At 45.7% G+C, this 16,339-nt stretch overlaps 1 protein-coding gene across 1 annotated transcript in view; it reads right to left on the reverse strand.

Moving 5' to 3' along the window:
• itga11a (integrin, alpha 11a) overlaps window positions 1-16,339 on the reverse strand; it is a 151,238-nt gene that overhangs the window by 63,008 nt on the left and 71,891 nt on the right. The window contains exons 8-10 of the mRNA XM_052040445.1: window positions 9,771-9,921; window positions 8,387-8,552; window positions 7,391-7,464 (exon numbers count right to left, since the gene is read on the reverse strand). Coding sequence (XP_051896405.1) covers window positions 7,391-7,464; window positions 8,387-8,552; window positions 9,771-9,921 — 391 coding nt within the window. The remainder of the gene's footprint in view (window positions 1-7,390; window positions 7,465-8,386; window positions 8,553-9,770; window positions 9,922-16,339) is intronic.

A 16,339-nucleotide genomic window follows, 5' to 3' on the forward strand; every position in this document is an offset into this window, starting at 1 on the left:
TCTTGTCAACATTCACCCTCTTTTGTATTTGAGGTTGGAACACCATGATCTCTATGATTTGGTCCACTGGAGGTGGTCTTCTCTGGGTTGTGGTCCTTTGTTTGAAGAGTTGAAAAGCCTAAATGTAGAACAAAGTAAGGCTGAAATTGTATCCGAGCAGCTCAAGGAATAAGAATGCTGCAAGCCATCTGTCTTTGTGATCCATTGAGGTGGTACGTCATGTTGCCAGCTTGGCTGGCAGAGTCCATTGGCAGCTCTCAGAATCCAGCCAGAAAACGTTTCAGAATCAGCTGAGGATTGTAAAAGCAGAGAAGGTTGGAAGTGCAATGCAGGTGGTCCTTGCCCATAAAGGTGGTAGAAAGGAAATCACTCAATGTCATCAAGGCGGAATGGGATAGATAGCTGAGAGAGGGCTGTGGGAGAAGAGTGGGGAAGTGGAACTGAGAAGATGTTTTACTAGGAGCTGGCATTGCCTCAGTTGGCTGAATGACATCCTTCTGTGTCATGAGAATTTTATGATTCCATAATTCTCCAGGTCAGACAGAACCGGTGGAGAAAGTTCACCCTTGAGGTAGTAGCCTTTCATCAGGAGGAGAAACTTTTGGAGTTGAACAGCTCTTAAGTGAGTGGAGAGCCAGGGGGAAAAAATAGTTCAGGAAAAGAGAGAACACTACAGGTAGGGGGGAAAGCCACAAGAAATAATGGGCCAAAACAAGAAGGGGTGATAATGAGTCAGGTATAGAAAAGAAAGATAGTTCAGAAGGTGTAAATTGGTTTATTTTGCAAAAATAAACTTTATTTGTAAAAAAAATATATGCAAGAGAAACAAATATCACACGGATCTCTTTACATGTATAGTGTTGTTCAGTCTATACATTCACAGTCACAAACAATCTGCTGGAGGAACTCAGCAGGTCGAGCAGCATCTGCGGGGGAAAGAAACTTGGCACTTCGGGTTGAAACCCTGCATCATATCCATCTGCAGCGTTATTGGTTCTATACATTAGTAGTGTTTGCACATTCTGTGTACAGAGCAACATTGCCACCTGTGACCTTCTGGGATGATACAAACTTCAAGTGTTAGAGAGGTTTCTACTCTGGATTTAGCCCCTCAGTGTCTAGTGGCAGAAGGACCCCTGACTGCAGCCCTTCCCCAGAGAGCCTTTGCATTGGCTTCACTGAGCTTCAGTACATCCCTTAGCACATACTCCTTGAGCCTGGAATGTGCCAGTCAGCAGCATTCCCTTATGGACATCCCGCTGTGCTGGAAGAACAACAAGTTTTGGGCAGACTATAAAGTATCTTTCACTGAATTGATGATCTTCCAGCAGTCTGTCTTGGTACGCGTCCCTAGGAACAGCCCGTAAATCAGAGAGTCCCGCTTGGGATGAATTGGGACAAGGTCCATTGCATCCCTCTCCGGACCTTCTTTGCAAATGCAGAGGCCACAAAGAGATGGACGACAATCTTGTCCTCCTTGTCCCAAGGACAGCATGCATTGGGAGTGAGATTCCAACCAAACAGCAAGGATCTGATGGGGTGGGACCCTCTCACTGCCAGCCAAACAAGGTCAGGGTGCTTGTTGGTGAGTTCTGGTGATGAACCATTCCAAGGTCAGATGAGTTGGACAATTTGCTCAGGGAACCACCCCAAAGAATCCATCATGCCTTTGCCCAGTAATTCCTTCAGGATGTTCCATGCTGACCACTGCCTGACAGACTTGTGATCCAAAGTGCTTTTCTGAAACAACTTTTCCACAAAGGGTAAGTAGTTCGTTGTAGTAACAGAATAGGAGAAGCAGATGGAAGGGTGAAAACTCTGGCAAAGAGATGGAGGCTCCTCTAGGATTTAAAACCGTATCACAGTGGTTGGCAGTATAATTGTCCACCAGTAGAGTACTATAAAAAGAATAAGCATCTCTTAATCCATCAGCGAGGTTTGTTTTCCAAATGTCTGTCAATCTTAATTGCTGCGGTTGTAATGATTTGGGCACCATCCACCAATAATGAAGAAGCCAAGAGCAAGAGTGTGAGCCAATGTTTCTCTGCAGCCAACTCTAGAGATTACAGCTGGAACAATGCCAGAGGTGCAAGCACCTGGAAAGAGAGGCGCTCCAGTGTGCATCCTACATCAGATTCTTAAGCATCATGAGCCTAGCATTCTGTACTGCCTGAGCCACAACACTGTCGCCCCCTGAATCTCATTCAAATGAGACAGTCACAATGCACGCTCATGGGCAGTTCAGGCTTCTGTGCCAAACGCAGCAGACTCAAAGATAAGAGTACAGCTACTGCCTCACAGTGCCAGAGATCCTGGTTCAATCCCGACCTCCGGTGCTGTCTGTGTGTGGAGTTTGCACGTTCTCCCCGTGGCTGTGTGGATTTCCCCCGGGTGCTCTGGTTTCCTCCCAAATCCCAAGGACGCGTGGTTTGGTTGGTTTATTAGTCACCGTGAATTGCCCCTGGTGCGTAGGTGAGTGATGGGATCTGTGGGGAGTTGTGAAAATGTGGGGAGAATTTAAAAAAAGGGGTGAATTCAGGATGAGTGTAAATGGGTGGTTTATGGTCAGTGAGGACTTGGAGAGTCAAATGGTTCTATGTCTATGTCTAACATGATGTGGGACAAATTGCGAGAAGAGGAACAGTCTCATATTTGGGTTCTGACAAGGGTAACAGACCTGGGGACAAACCCCAGCTGGAGTGTTGGCTGTGGCTCGATGGACAACACTCCTACCTCTAAAACAGGAGGATGCAAGTTCAAGTCTCACTCTGACAACTTGAAGAGAAAATCTTGGCTCTACCTCCAAGGATGGGTTAGAAGAATGAGGTGTGATCTTACTGAAACTTACTGAGGGCACCACAGTCATAGAGTCATACAGCATAGAAACAGGCCCTTTGGCCCACCTGGTCCATGCTGACCAAGATGTCCCCATCCAAGCTAATCCCATTTGCTAGTGTTTGGCCCATAACCTTCTAAACCTTTCCTATCCATGTACCTGTCCAAGTGTCTTTTAAATGTTGTTACTGTACCTGCCTCAACCACTTCCTCTGGCAGCTCGATCCATATACGCACCACCCTCTGTGTGAAGAAGTTGCCCCTCAGGTCACTTTTAAACTTTTTCCCTCTCACCTTAAACCTATGCCCTCTAGTTCTCGATTCCCCAATCCTGGAAAAAAGATGGAGTCCATTCACCCTATCTATTCCCCTCATGGTTTTATACACCTCTATAAGATCACCTCTCAGTGTTTCCTACACTCTAAGTAATAAAGTCCTAGCCTGTCCAACCTCTCCCTATAACTCAGTCCCTCGAGTCCTGGCAGTATCCTTGTAAATCTTTTCTGCACTCTTTCCAGTTTAATAACATCTTTCCTACAGCAAGGCAACCAAAACTGTACACAATACTCCAAGTGTGGTCTCACCAGTGTCCTGTACAACTGCACCATGACCTCCCAACTTTTATACTCGATGCCCTGACTTATGAAGGCCAGCGTGCCAAAAGCCTTTTTTCACCACCCTGTCTACCTGTGATTCCACTTTCAGTGAACCATGTACTTGTACTCCAAGGTCTCTCTGTTCTACAACACTCTCCAGGGCCCTGTCATTCACTGTGAAAGTCCTACCTGGATTTGACTTTCCAAAATGCAACACCTCGCACTTGTCCGAATTAAACTCCATTTGCCATTCCTCGGCCCACTTACTCAGCTGATCAAGATCCCTCTGTAATTTTTGATAACCTTGTACATTCTTATCCAAATCGTTGATATAGATGACAAACAACAATGGGTCCAGCACCGAGCCCTGAGGCACACCACTGGTCACGGGCCTGCAGTCCGAGGAACAACCTTCCACCATCCACCTCTGCTTCCTACCACCAAGCCAATTGTGTATCCAATTAACCAGTGCCCCTGGATTCCATGCGATCTAACCTTTCATAGAAGACTTCCATGTGGAACCTCATCATAGGCCTTACTGAAGTCCATACGTATGATGTCTACCGCCCTGCCCTAGTCAACTTTCTTAGTTACCTCATCAAAAAACTCAATCAAGTTCATAAGACATGATCTCCCATGCACAAAGCCATGCTGACTACCCCTAATCAACTCCTGTCTTTCCAGATGTAGGTATATCTTATCCCTCAGAATCCTCTCCTGTAACTACCCTACCACAGATGTTAGACTTACTGGCCTATAGTTCCCAGGGTAAATGTTGAGATGCTTCCACTCATGGGACAATCTCGAATGAAAGGACATAGTTACAAGATTAGAGGGCGATCATTTAAAACTGAGGTACGTAGGAAAGGATGGTGAATCTCTGGAATTGTCTTGCACAGAGGGTTGTGGAAGCTGGATCATAGAGGGTTTGCAAGTAGATGAATTTTTGAAAGATCAGGGAATTGAGGGCTATGGGGAACTGGTACGGAAGTGAGGTCTGAGGCAGATCAGCCATGATTGTATTGTCAGGCTTGAGGGGTTGACTGGCTTACTCCTGCTAGAATTTTCTTGTGTTCTTATGTTTAATATCTTTCAGTATGTGATGCTAAACTAAGTCCCTTACTGGTCTGTTGAGCAACTTCAAAAGATCCCATGGATACAGTGTGAAGACAAACAAGGAGTCTTCCCTTGTGTCCCGGCCACTATGTATTGCTAATACATAGTGTATTGCTATGTATTGCTACGTATTATTAATGTAGCGGTTAGCATAATGCTATTACAGTGCCAATGACCCAGGTTCAATTCTGGCCACTGTCTGTGAGGAGTTTGTATGTTCTCCCCATGTCTGCGTGGGTTTCCTCCAGGTGCTCCGGTTTCCTCCCACATTCCAAAGACGTAAGGGTTAGGAAGTTGTGGGCATGCTATGTTGGTGCTGGAAGCATGGCGACACTTGCGGGCTGCCCCCAGAACACTCTACGCAAAAGATGCATTTCACTGTGTGTGTTTCGATGTACGTGTGGCTAATAAAGATCTTATTTAATCCAACATCACTAAATGATTTGCGTCATTCTCATATTCTTGCTGTGGGAGTGAGCTCTGTACAAATTGTTTGCTGCATTTTCAAAACCACAACAGTGCAGAAGTATTACATGGAGAGCTCCGAGCCACCTTATACATGTAGGTCTTTTAATGTCTTCCCTTTCCTAGCTGTTGAATGACCTGGTGCATCTTTCCAATACTTACTGCTTTTCCTTCGGATTCAATTTGTTAATTTTCCCAATGATTCTCAGCTGTTTGAGCCCTGGAGCCAAGAAAATGCTACTCATCTTCTTCTACAGAATTTACAACGTCCCGGCTTTCTTACCTCCCCTCGAGTCCATTTAACAATGGAATCAATGGGTTGTTCAAAATTAAGTTACACTTTAGTGGCCCCACGGCTCAGTCCGTTTAGAATCATTGGAAAAACTAAACAATTGAATCTGAAATAGAGGCAGAAAGTATTGGAAAGACAGACCAGATGATTAAAGATCTGGGAAAGAGATGACAGATTAAAAGATCTGTGTTTTTCGAGTACCTGATAACACCCCATGCTGTATTTCTGAGCCCTTGTAACAGAAGAAGTCATTTTCCTTACCAAATGTTATAACATCGCTGCCTTCTTACCTACCCTCGAGTCCACTTAATGATTAAATCAATGGGACGCTCAATATTAAATAAAAAAGCCTTTCTAGAGGAATCCAACAGTGTAGTTACCTTCACAGTTCCTGGCCAGTTTATTGCACTGGTGCCTGCGGGAGCTCGCTGTGTACAAATTGGAATGCATTGCATAATGTAACGGTGATTACACTTCAAAAATTACTTCATCGACTGTAAGGGTCTGAGGTTGTGAGAGGAGGTGAAGAAATTCTTTGGAAATGGAACCTCTAACACACTCGGTACCTCAGCCTGAAGTGACATACAACATAATCCAATGGTTCTATTCAACTGCAAGTCGTTCGTGGCCTTAACAAGAGGAGAAAAGATCTAAGCTTTTGTAGGTGCTGAAGACTGCAGATGCTGGAATCTGGAGCAACAATCTGCTGGGGGAACTCAACATCAATGTTGCATCGACAACTACTTTCCTCCCACAGATGCTGCTCCAGAAGGGTGTTTGTTGCTCTTTGTCCTTTGCAAAGGTGCTTCAAACAGCTGTGATTCTGCTGTTTGGATTATCAATAGTCCTTAAGTTATCCCTGTGGGGTGGTGGACCAGAAGGTTCTCCACCGTTTCTTCATTTGGATCCATAGGTCATTTGGAGAGCATGGGGATTGTGGTGTTGGAATTGCCTGGCACGGTAGTGTAGCAGCTAGCATAACGCTTTACAGCACCAGAGACCCAGGTTCAATTCTGGCCACTGTCTGTAAGAAGTTTGTACATTCTCCCGGTGTCTGCGTGGGTTTCCTCCGAGTGCTCTAGTTTCCTCCCACATTCCAAAGACGTACGGGTTAGGAAGTTATGGACATGCTATATTGGTGCCGGAAGCGTGGCGACACTTGCGGGCTGCCCCCAGAACACTCTATGCAAAAGATGTATTTCACTGTGTGTTTCAATGTATGTGTGACTAATAAAGATTTGATCTGATCTGAAATTCAGTTGTACAAAACAGAGACTTCCAGCTTCATGTAATGACCATTTCTGTGTCATTTTGTATCACTTCAGCAATTCTACTGGGCACTTCCTGGCATCAGTCACCCTTTTGAAGCATTGTTGGGGAAGTTAGACCATGTTGTCCCAGTACACCCTCACTGGGCTCTGTCAGCACAATATGGCCTTAGACAGAGAGCGCCGGACTGGAATGCCTGAGGGTAAGCAAATCGTAAATTATTGCAAGCCACCCCTCATTCCACAGAACTACACCTGGACTCTCAACGCTGAATTTCACTGTCTGCTATTGTAGTTTGTGGCAGCTTGCTGTGCACAAATTGGTTGCAGAGTCTCCTACATCACTTCAGAAGTGCTTCATTACCTGCAGAGTGAATGGAATGATCTGAGGTTGTCAACAATATTGTAAAAGTACAAAATATTTCCTTAATTATCTTGGCCAAGTTTTGAACTTAGTCCAGGATTGTTGACAGATTGCATCCCATTTGGAAGCCTTGACTCAGACCTCCTATCCTGACTGACTCAGGCTTTCTTCAGCTCACCTCTGACCTGATGCTCTTGGTGAGGTGGAGTAGGGAAAAATGGATCTATTCCAGTAGAGAAGGTTTTATTTAACTTTTTTAATTCAATTGTCGACATCTCATCGACAACTCCTTTCCTCCCACGTTTGCTGCTCGACCCACTGAGTTCCTCCAGCAGATTGTCGCTCCAGATTCCACAGTCTGTAGTCTCTATTGCCTCCAAAAACTTAGATCTTTTCTCCTCTTCCTAAGGCCACAAAAAACTTACAGTTGAATAGAATAAAATCAAATCCTTACCTCGACGAAATGTGTTGAAAATCCGGCTTGTGACATTTCCAATTGATAAGATGTTTCATTCTGAATATTAGTTCCTGATATTAAAAGAGAAAGAAATATTCATCAGTATTACGTACCCAGTTACTATTCTGAATCAATAAATGCAGATCTTCTTTGTAAACTCCCAGTGAAGGACATTCAGAGGGGAGATGAAGAACATCATCTAACAAGGTCAAAGTTCTCTCCTTCCATTGCCAGCATGCAATGGCTGCTGTGTCCACCAGTTACAGGATGTAATGCAGCAACTCTCCAAGTCTTCCCCAACAGAGGCTCCCAAACCCATGTGTTTGTCATACGTGCAAGTCAGTCCTTCAAGACCTTTGATTCTTTGGTGCCAGCTGTGTCTCACCCTCTCACCTCTGATCACATGGCGATGGGCTTGAGTAGCACTCAGAGACTTGAGCACCAAATCAAGGCTGACACTACACTGCAGTACTGAGGGGCTGCTGCTTTGTCAGGAATGACATCCCTTGGATGAGATGCCATACTGGGGCTGCATCTACCCCCCCAAAAGAACCGACAGCCATGTCGATCTGGGTAGTCTTCTAGCCAAACCTTATCTTTCAACCAGTACCCAAGTCTTTATCACTATGCTGCTTGTGGGAGCTTGCTGTGCAGAAATTGGCAGTGCGTTGCACATTGCAACAGTGATTACACTTCAAAGATTACTTCATTGACTGTAAAGGCCTAAGTTTGTGAGAGGAGGTGTAGAAATTCATTAGAAACTCAGGAGACTGCAGATACTAGAATCTGGAGCAAAAAAACGAGTCACTGGGAAAACTCAGCAGGTCAGGAAGCACCTGTGTCAGGCAGCCAGTCCAGATGAAGAGTCTTGACCCGAAATGTTGACTGTCCATTTCCCTCCACAGATGCTGCCTGACCCGCTGAGTTCCTCCAGCATCTTGTTCTTTGCTGTAGAAATTCTTTATTTTCTCTTAATCTGTAAGAAAACTTCACCTTCAAGTCTGAAGATTCGAGCTCCGAGTGCATCCACAATATCCTTCAGGGCCGACTCATCGGACACATTGAAGAAATGTTTCTCATCCGGGTGACTTGCTATAGATTTGATCTCCTTTAAGAAGTCATTTGGATTGATTCCTCTTCGGTTGTAGTAACCAAGAACCTGCAGAAGGGAACAGAGGTGTTACTCAGTGAAAGAATTCTGCCTCCTTCTCTCCTGAGTCTCTGATGGAGCAGGAAGATGGATGTTCATTCTTCATGACAAGCAGAGACTGTTGGTTGGAAATTCAGTGGTAGAGTCCACCTTGTCTTCAGCTGGTGTCATAGAGTCATGGAGCATGGAAACAGGCCCTTTGGCCCAGCAGTCCATGCCGACCAAGATTGCCCAACTAAGCTACTCCCGTTTGCCCACATTTGGCCCATAACCTTCTAAACCTTTCCTATGAAAAGCCCGGTAGTGTAACGGTTAGCGTAATGCTTTACAGCGCTAGCGACCCGGGTTCAATTCCGGCCGCTGTCTGTAAGGAGTTTGTACATTCTCCCCATGTCTGCGTGGGTTTCCTCCGGGTGCTCCGGTTTCCTCCCGCATTCCAAAGACGTACGGGTTAGGGAGTTGTGGGCATGCTATGTTGGTGCCAGAAGCGTGGCGACACTTGTGGGCTACCTCCAGAACACTCCATGCAAAAGATGTATTTCACTGTGTGTTTTGATGTACATGTGACTAATAAAGATATCTTATCTTACGATGTCCATATAGCAGATGCTTGGACCCTGTGATGTACCCTCTCCAGACAGTTGTGTGAACTTTAACGAACAAACAGGAGAAGTGGCTTAGAACAATCTCCCCTGCTTAAATCAAAGTGAAGTCAAATACAGTATTTCTTTACGACACAGAAGGAGGCCATTCACCCCATTGCTTCTATGCTGGCTCACACAGCAATCCCATTCCCGCACTCGTTCTACCACCCATCTACACTGAAGGATAATTCATAGTGGCCAATTAACCTACCAACCTGCATGTCTTTGGCACGTGAGAGGAAACCGGAGCACCCAGAGGAAACCCACACAGTCACAGGGAGAATGTGCAAACTCCACACAGACAGCACCTGAGGTCAGGATTGAACCCGGGTCTCGAGAGCTGTGAGGCAGTGGCTCTAGCAGCTGCGCCACTGTGCCGTCCGGTGTGAAGTCACAGATAGAGCAGTGTGATCTTCTGGGCTGTGACTGGGAGAGACACCAACTTGTCAGCTTAGCCCAGGATTAACCCTTGCTGATTATGGTTCTGTTGCATTTCACATGACACAATGATAGTCATTATCCCACAAGGGAGTTTGGCAAGACCATGTTAAAGAGTGGATAAGGTGCTACATGAACCACCTACCGCAATGGCGTATCTGGTGATATTATCTTTCTCGGCGTCCTCGATCACTTGCTTCAGGTGGGGGCTGTCATGGGATTCACCGTCGGTTATGACAATCATCACTTTCTTGGCCTCTTGTCTTGCACCCCTCCTGACGCTGAATGCCTCAGAGCTGAGAGAGGTAATAGGAACATCCTTTAAACAGGCTGGGCAAGTTGTTAAGTCATGGCACCGACTGCTCCCATGGCGTAAGCAGTTTTTCCAATTCCTCATCACTGCCTTTGATACCTTGTGATGTCACCATTCCAATGACTGGACTCCCATCACCTGCTCTACATAAACTGAAGGTCATCCAATATTCAGCTTCCTGCAGTCTAACCTGCAGAGTCTCTTCACCTATCACCGCAGTCCTAACTGGTCTCAAGGTTTGTCTTGCTGCCTTATTTTAGAGGGTTGTTGTGAGACTGGAGTCACATACAGTCAGATTGGGTAAGGCCGGGACATTTCCTTCCCCTTTGGACATTAGTGAAACAGATGAGTTTTTACAAGTTTCATGCCTCAATTTTAAATTCCTCATGCTTGCTTCATTTCTGGCCTACAGCTGGCCGAGGTCACTGCCCATCTCCGATTCTGACCACCTGATTATAACCGTCCCTCCAACAGTCTTCAGATCTAGCATTCCCCCCTTGAACCTTTCGGTCTCATTAGCTCTCTCTCTCTCTCTCTACCTTCATTAAATAAATTGTCCACACTTCTACCTTTAGTCAAGATTTTGGTTACTGGTCGCAACAGCTTCCTATGGGACATTCCTGTTAAGTACAATGTTTTACCATGTTTAAGGTGTTATATAAATGCAAGCAATTGTTGTTGTTCTAGTCAAGATTCTTCCTTCAACCTGCCTCACCAAAAGAAAACAAATCTACTGGGTTATTCATCTGGTTTGATGTTTGTTACCTTGCTGGGCACAAAATCAACTGCTCTGCTTGTCTACACAACTGTGAAAGAGCTTCCAGTGTCATTCACTGGTTGAAAGATGCTTTGGGATGATCACAAACATGATTGATAGTTACATGAAGCAAAGATGTATGGAAAATGAGTGGAATTAGCACGTCAATTCAAACAGGGAGTTACAGATGAGAGAAGCTGGGGCAGGGATGGAGCTTCAATAGTTTCTTTCATTCAGTGTGTCTGTCTGTCCCTCACTGAACTCAGACTGTGGGGCTTGCTGGATTGCTTCAGCATTTCATCTCTTTGGGTCTGCAGTCACTGTAGGACACCTGAGTAAGGACTGCAGATTTCCTTTCTTGAAGAGCATTAGTGAACCAGATGGGTTTACCATAACCTGTTAGTTTCATGATCATCTGTGACACTAAATTTTCACTCTTGATTTAACTAAATGTATTTAATTTCCTTGGCAGCTGTGGTGGGATAGGAACTGATTCCCCTGGATCTCCGGAACAATGGTGAGATGCACTCTGCTTGACAACACAGCTCTGTATTGAGAGTGCAGGACCAGCGATTTTAGTTTCAAAACATCACAGTTAAGAGAGGAAAAAAATTGCAATTCTATAGCACCCTTCCCGTCTCTTTCCAATAGCCCGTCCTATCACCAATAGCCTGTCATGATCCAACCACGCAGACGCCACGGCCAAGTAAGCCCACCAGCACCTCTACTTCCTCAGGAGGCTAAAGAAATTTGGCATGTCCCCTTTGACACTCACCAACTTTTATCGATGCACCATAGAAAGCATCCTATCTGGATGCATCACGGCTTGGTATGGCAACTGCTCTGCCCAGGACCTCAAGAAACTGCAAAGAGTTGTGGACGCGGCCCGGGCATCATGGAAACCAGCCTCCCCTCTGTCTATACCTCTCGCTGCCTTGGTGAAGCAGCCAGCATAATCAAAGACCCCACCCACCCGGGTCGTTCTCTCGTCTCTCTTCTCCCATCAGGCAGAAGACACAGGAGCCTGAGGGCACATACCAGCTGGCTCCTTATCCCACAGTGATAAGACTATTGAACAGTTCCCTGATACAATGAGATGGACTCCTGACCTCACAATCTACCTTGTTTGACCATGCACCTTATTGTCTACCTGCACTGGACTTTCTCTGTAGCTCTGACACTTTACTCTGTATTCTGTCATGTTATTACCCTCTACTACCTCAATGCACTGTGTAATGAATTGATCTGTACGAACGGTATGCAAGACAAGTTTTTCACTGTACCTTGGTACAAGTGACAATAATAAACCAATACCAATACCATCTTTCAGGATGTCCCAAAACACTGGACAGCCAGCGAGGATGTTCTGATGCATGGTCACTGCTGTGAAGTGCAGAAGCCAGTTTACACACAGCAAGCTCCCACAGTGTGAATACTCAATGCCAGGAAAGCTTACTGTGGGTGGAACTCAGTCCTTTCTCTCTAGCACACTTCACATTTTTTAAATCCCACATTTGACTGCGAACCCAGTGCCAGCGACCTGGGTTCAATTCCGGCCACTTTCTGTAAGGAGTTTGTACGTTCTCCCCGTGTCTGCGTGGGTTTCCTCCGGGTGCTCCGGTTTCCTCCCACATTCCAAAGACGTACGGGTTAGGAAGTTGCGGGCATGCTATGTTGGCGCCGGAGGTGTGGCGACACTTGCGGGCTGCCCCCAGAACACTCTACACAAAAGATGCATTTCATTGTGTGTTTCGATGTACATGTGACTAATAAAGAAATCTTATCTAACCACAGGCCCATTCACATCACCTTTGCTCTCACTCCCAAAAGTGAACCTTGACCCTAAATACATGATGTAATACTTGTTTAGATGCTAAACTAGATTTAACCCAATGGATTAGGGAAGTACAGGCACGACTGCACATAGCTCTGGTGACCCAGGTTCAATCCTGACCTGCGGTGCTGTCTGTGTGGAGTTTTTTTTTAAGATTAGGATATCTTTATTAGTCACATGTACATCGAAACACACAGTGAAATGCATCCTTTGTGTAGAGTGTTCTGGGTCAGCCCGCAAGTGTCGCCACGCTTCCGGCGTCAACGTGGCATGCCCACAGCTTCCTAACCCGCACGTCTTTGAAATGTGGGAGGCAACCGGGGCACCCGGAGGAAACCCACACAGACACGGGGAGAACGTACAAACTGCCTACAGACAGTGGCCGGAATCGAACCCAGGTCGCTGGCGCTGTAATAGCGTTGTGCTAGTTTGCACGTTATCCCTGTGGCTCCGTGTAGTCTGCTTTCCCTCCCACACCCCACAGGAGTGCAGTTAATTGGCCTCTGTAAACTGCCCCTTGTGTGTGGGTAAGTGGTACAATGTGAGGGGGGTTGATTGAGATGTGGGGAGAATGAGAAAGGATGAGTGGGAATGGGTGGATGATGGTCAGTGTGGACTCGATGGGCCGAAGGGCCTGTTTCCAAGCTGTATCAGAGTCAGGTTTATTATCACTGGCTGATAAGACGTGAAATTTGTTGTTTCGTGCAAAGACATAAAAAAACTATAAATTACAAAATAACTAAATAGTGCAAAAGAAAAGGAACAAAGAGTTAGTGTTCATGGACCGTTCAGAAATCTGATGAAAAAGGGAGGAAGAAGCTGTTCTTGAATCAATGAATGTGGGTCTTCAGGCTCCTGTACCTCCTCCCTGATGGTAGTAACGAGAAGAGGACATATCCCGGGTGGTGAGGGTCCTTAGTGATGGATGCCGCCTTCCTGAGGCGCCACCTCTTGAAGATGTCCTCGATGGTGGGGAGGGTTGTGCCCGTGATGGAGCTGGCTGAGCCTACAACCATCTGCAGCCTCTTGCGATCCTGCACATTGGAGCCTCCGTACCAGGCGGTGATGCAACCAGTCAGAATGCTCTCCACTGCACATCTCTAGAAATTTGCAAGAGTCTTTGGTGACTTACCGAATCTCCTCAAACTTCTAACAAAGCAGAGCCGCTGGCGTGCCTTCTTTGTGATTGCATCAATGTGTTGGGCCCAGGACAGATCCTCAGAGATGTTGACACCATGTATGATGCCACAAACATAAAAGCAATGCAGAGAGATGGAAGTGAACATCAAATGTAATCATATTATTTATATTAATAAAGGGTAAATAGGAAAACAGGACTCTCAAACCAGTCATTATGACCATTGATTATGAGATCACCAAAGAATCTGCTAGATTAGCATTAGTAAAAATGCTTGCAGTGTGCTTTGGGTGAGTTTGCAATCCTGTGGTTGGGATTTGTATAGTCCAGTTACCACTCTCACCACTGTGGAATTGCAAAGGAAAGCACAGATTCAGGCAGGTTTATTTTCGATCAAACTTTGCTGTTCTTTCACGGAGGAACAATCTGCTCATTCAGTGCCTGAAGCCAGTGGAGAGAGGATGGTTGGACCTCTCGAATTGTCTTGGGATCCCCTGGGTTAAGGAGGGTTGTGCGTGGGGAGTGGGGACTTTGGGGAGGGATGTGTGAAAATCAGCTGACATCCGCCTCTGAATGCTACCAATCCTTACAACATGTGTTGGAAAGGGAAAGTGTGATCCCTTTATGACTAAAAGGATAGACTTGTATTTTTATACTTTCACAGCCATAGAATGCTTTACAAACAATAAAGTACTTCAAAAGTGAAGTAAACTGTTGTACTGTAGGGAAGTTGCCAACACATGCACAGCAAGCTCCCACAAGCAACAATGAATTACGTAATTGTATAATGTAATGGTGTTAGTTAAGGAATAAATGTTGGTCAGGATACAGGACATTAGAACATAGAGCAGTACAGCACTGGACAGGCCATTCAGCCCACGATATTGTGCCGATCTTGATGCCAATTTATACTAAATGTCCTCCTCCTGTGTATCATCCACATCCCTCCATTCCCTTCCTATTCATGTGTCCATCTAAATGCCTCTTAAAAAGCCTCTTCACACCCTTTCCGCAGTCTCCACATCCTTCCTATAATGGGGCATTAACTTACTTTTGTATCTAGAGTTAAGTTGATTGATGCTGCACTCACAGGGTGGAGTCAGGGTAACAAGATGGATGTGCTAGTTCACCCACACTGTGCCCAGTCAAGAGCTCCTTTACACTGACAGCAAGGGTGGTCTGCGGGTAGTCTGAAATTAAATACCCAGGTTATCTTGTGAAGGTAACAGTGGAAAAAAACTGCTCTGAAAAACTAACTGGATTGCAAGAGACTTAGTCTCTCCTTCACTTTTGCCCTCTTCGTCATCCCAAGACAGAAAGCTGTGCCTTCAATTGTCACGCCCCAAAGATCTGCCACTCACTTCTTGAACCTCTCTTCTTCCTTCCCTTGTTAACAATGATTCTCAAAACCTGCATCTTTTTGTGCAAGCTCTCGGTCATCTGCCCTAGAGACGGGCTTAGTGTCAGACATTGCTCGATTATGCTCTTCTTGCACTGTGAAGGATGCTATACAATTGTAAGTTCACAAGATCACAAGATCACAAGATAAGGGAGCAGAAGCAGGCCATTCGGCCCATCGAGTCTGCTCCAAGGAAAAGGGAAAAAGAAATGGGGTGGGAAAAAAAGAGAAAAAAAAACGATTCTAATCCCATTTGCCAGCCTTATCCCCATATCCCTTGATACCCTGACTATTTAGATATCTGTCTATCTCCTCCTTGAATACCCCCACTGATCTGGCCTCCACTGCTGTGCGTGGCAAGGAGTTCCACAATTTCACCACCCTCTGGGTAAAGAAACTTCTCCTCATCTCTGTCTTGAAACTGTACCCTCTAATTCTAAGATTGTGCCCTCTGGTCCTGGACACGCCCACCAAGGGAAACAGCCTAGCCACATCTACTCTATCCTTACCTGTCAACATTTTAAATGTCGCTACGAGGTCCCCTCTCATCCTTCTGTACTCCAGCGAGTACAGTCCAAGAGCCGACAAACGCTCATCATACTTAAGCCCTTTCATTCCTGGAATCATTCTCGTAAATCTCCTCTGAACCCTCTCCAACGTCAGCACATCCTTCCTAAGATGTGGGGCCCAAAACTGCGCACAGTATTCCAAATGAGGCCTCACTAGCGCCCCGTAGAGCCTCATCAACACTTCCTGACTTTTATACACTATACCTCTCGAGATGAATGCCAACATAGCATTCGCTTTCTTAACCACCGATCCAACCTGGTGGTTAACTTTTAAGGTATCTTGTATGAGTACCCCCAAGTCCCTTTGTACTACCGCACTATCAATCTTCTCTCCTTCTAGATAATAATCTACCCGCTTATTTCTACTTCCAAAGTGTACAACTGCACATTTCTCAACATTGAATCTCATCTGCCATTTCCTTGCCCATTCTCCTAAACTGTCTAGGTCCCTCTGCATTCTTTCTATTTCCTCTATGCTCCCTACTCCTCCACTTATCTTGGTGTCATCCGCAAACTTAGCCACACAACCATTTATTCCATCATCCAAATCATTGATGTACAAGGTAAAAAGGAGAGGCCCCAACACCGACCCCTGCGGCACACCACTAGTAACCGGTAACCAACCAGAACGAGATCCTTTTATTTCCACCCTTTGCTTCCTGCCAACCAGCCAATTCTCCACCCATTTTGCTACCCTGCCCATA

Source organism: Pristis pectinata, chromosome 28, assembly GCF_009764475.1.
Source record: "Pristis pectinata isolate sPriPec2 chromosome 28, sPriPec2.1.pri, whole genome shotgun sequence".
NCBI lineage: Eukaryota > Metazoa > Chordata > Chondrichthyes > Rhinopristiformes > Pristidae > Pristis > Pristis pectinata.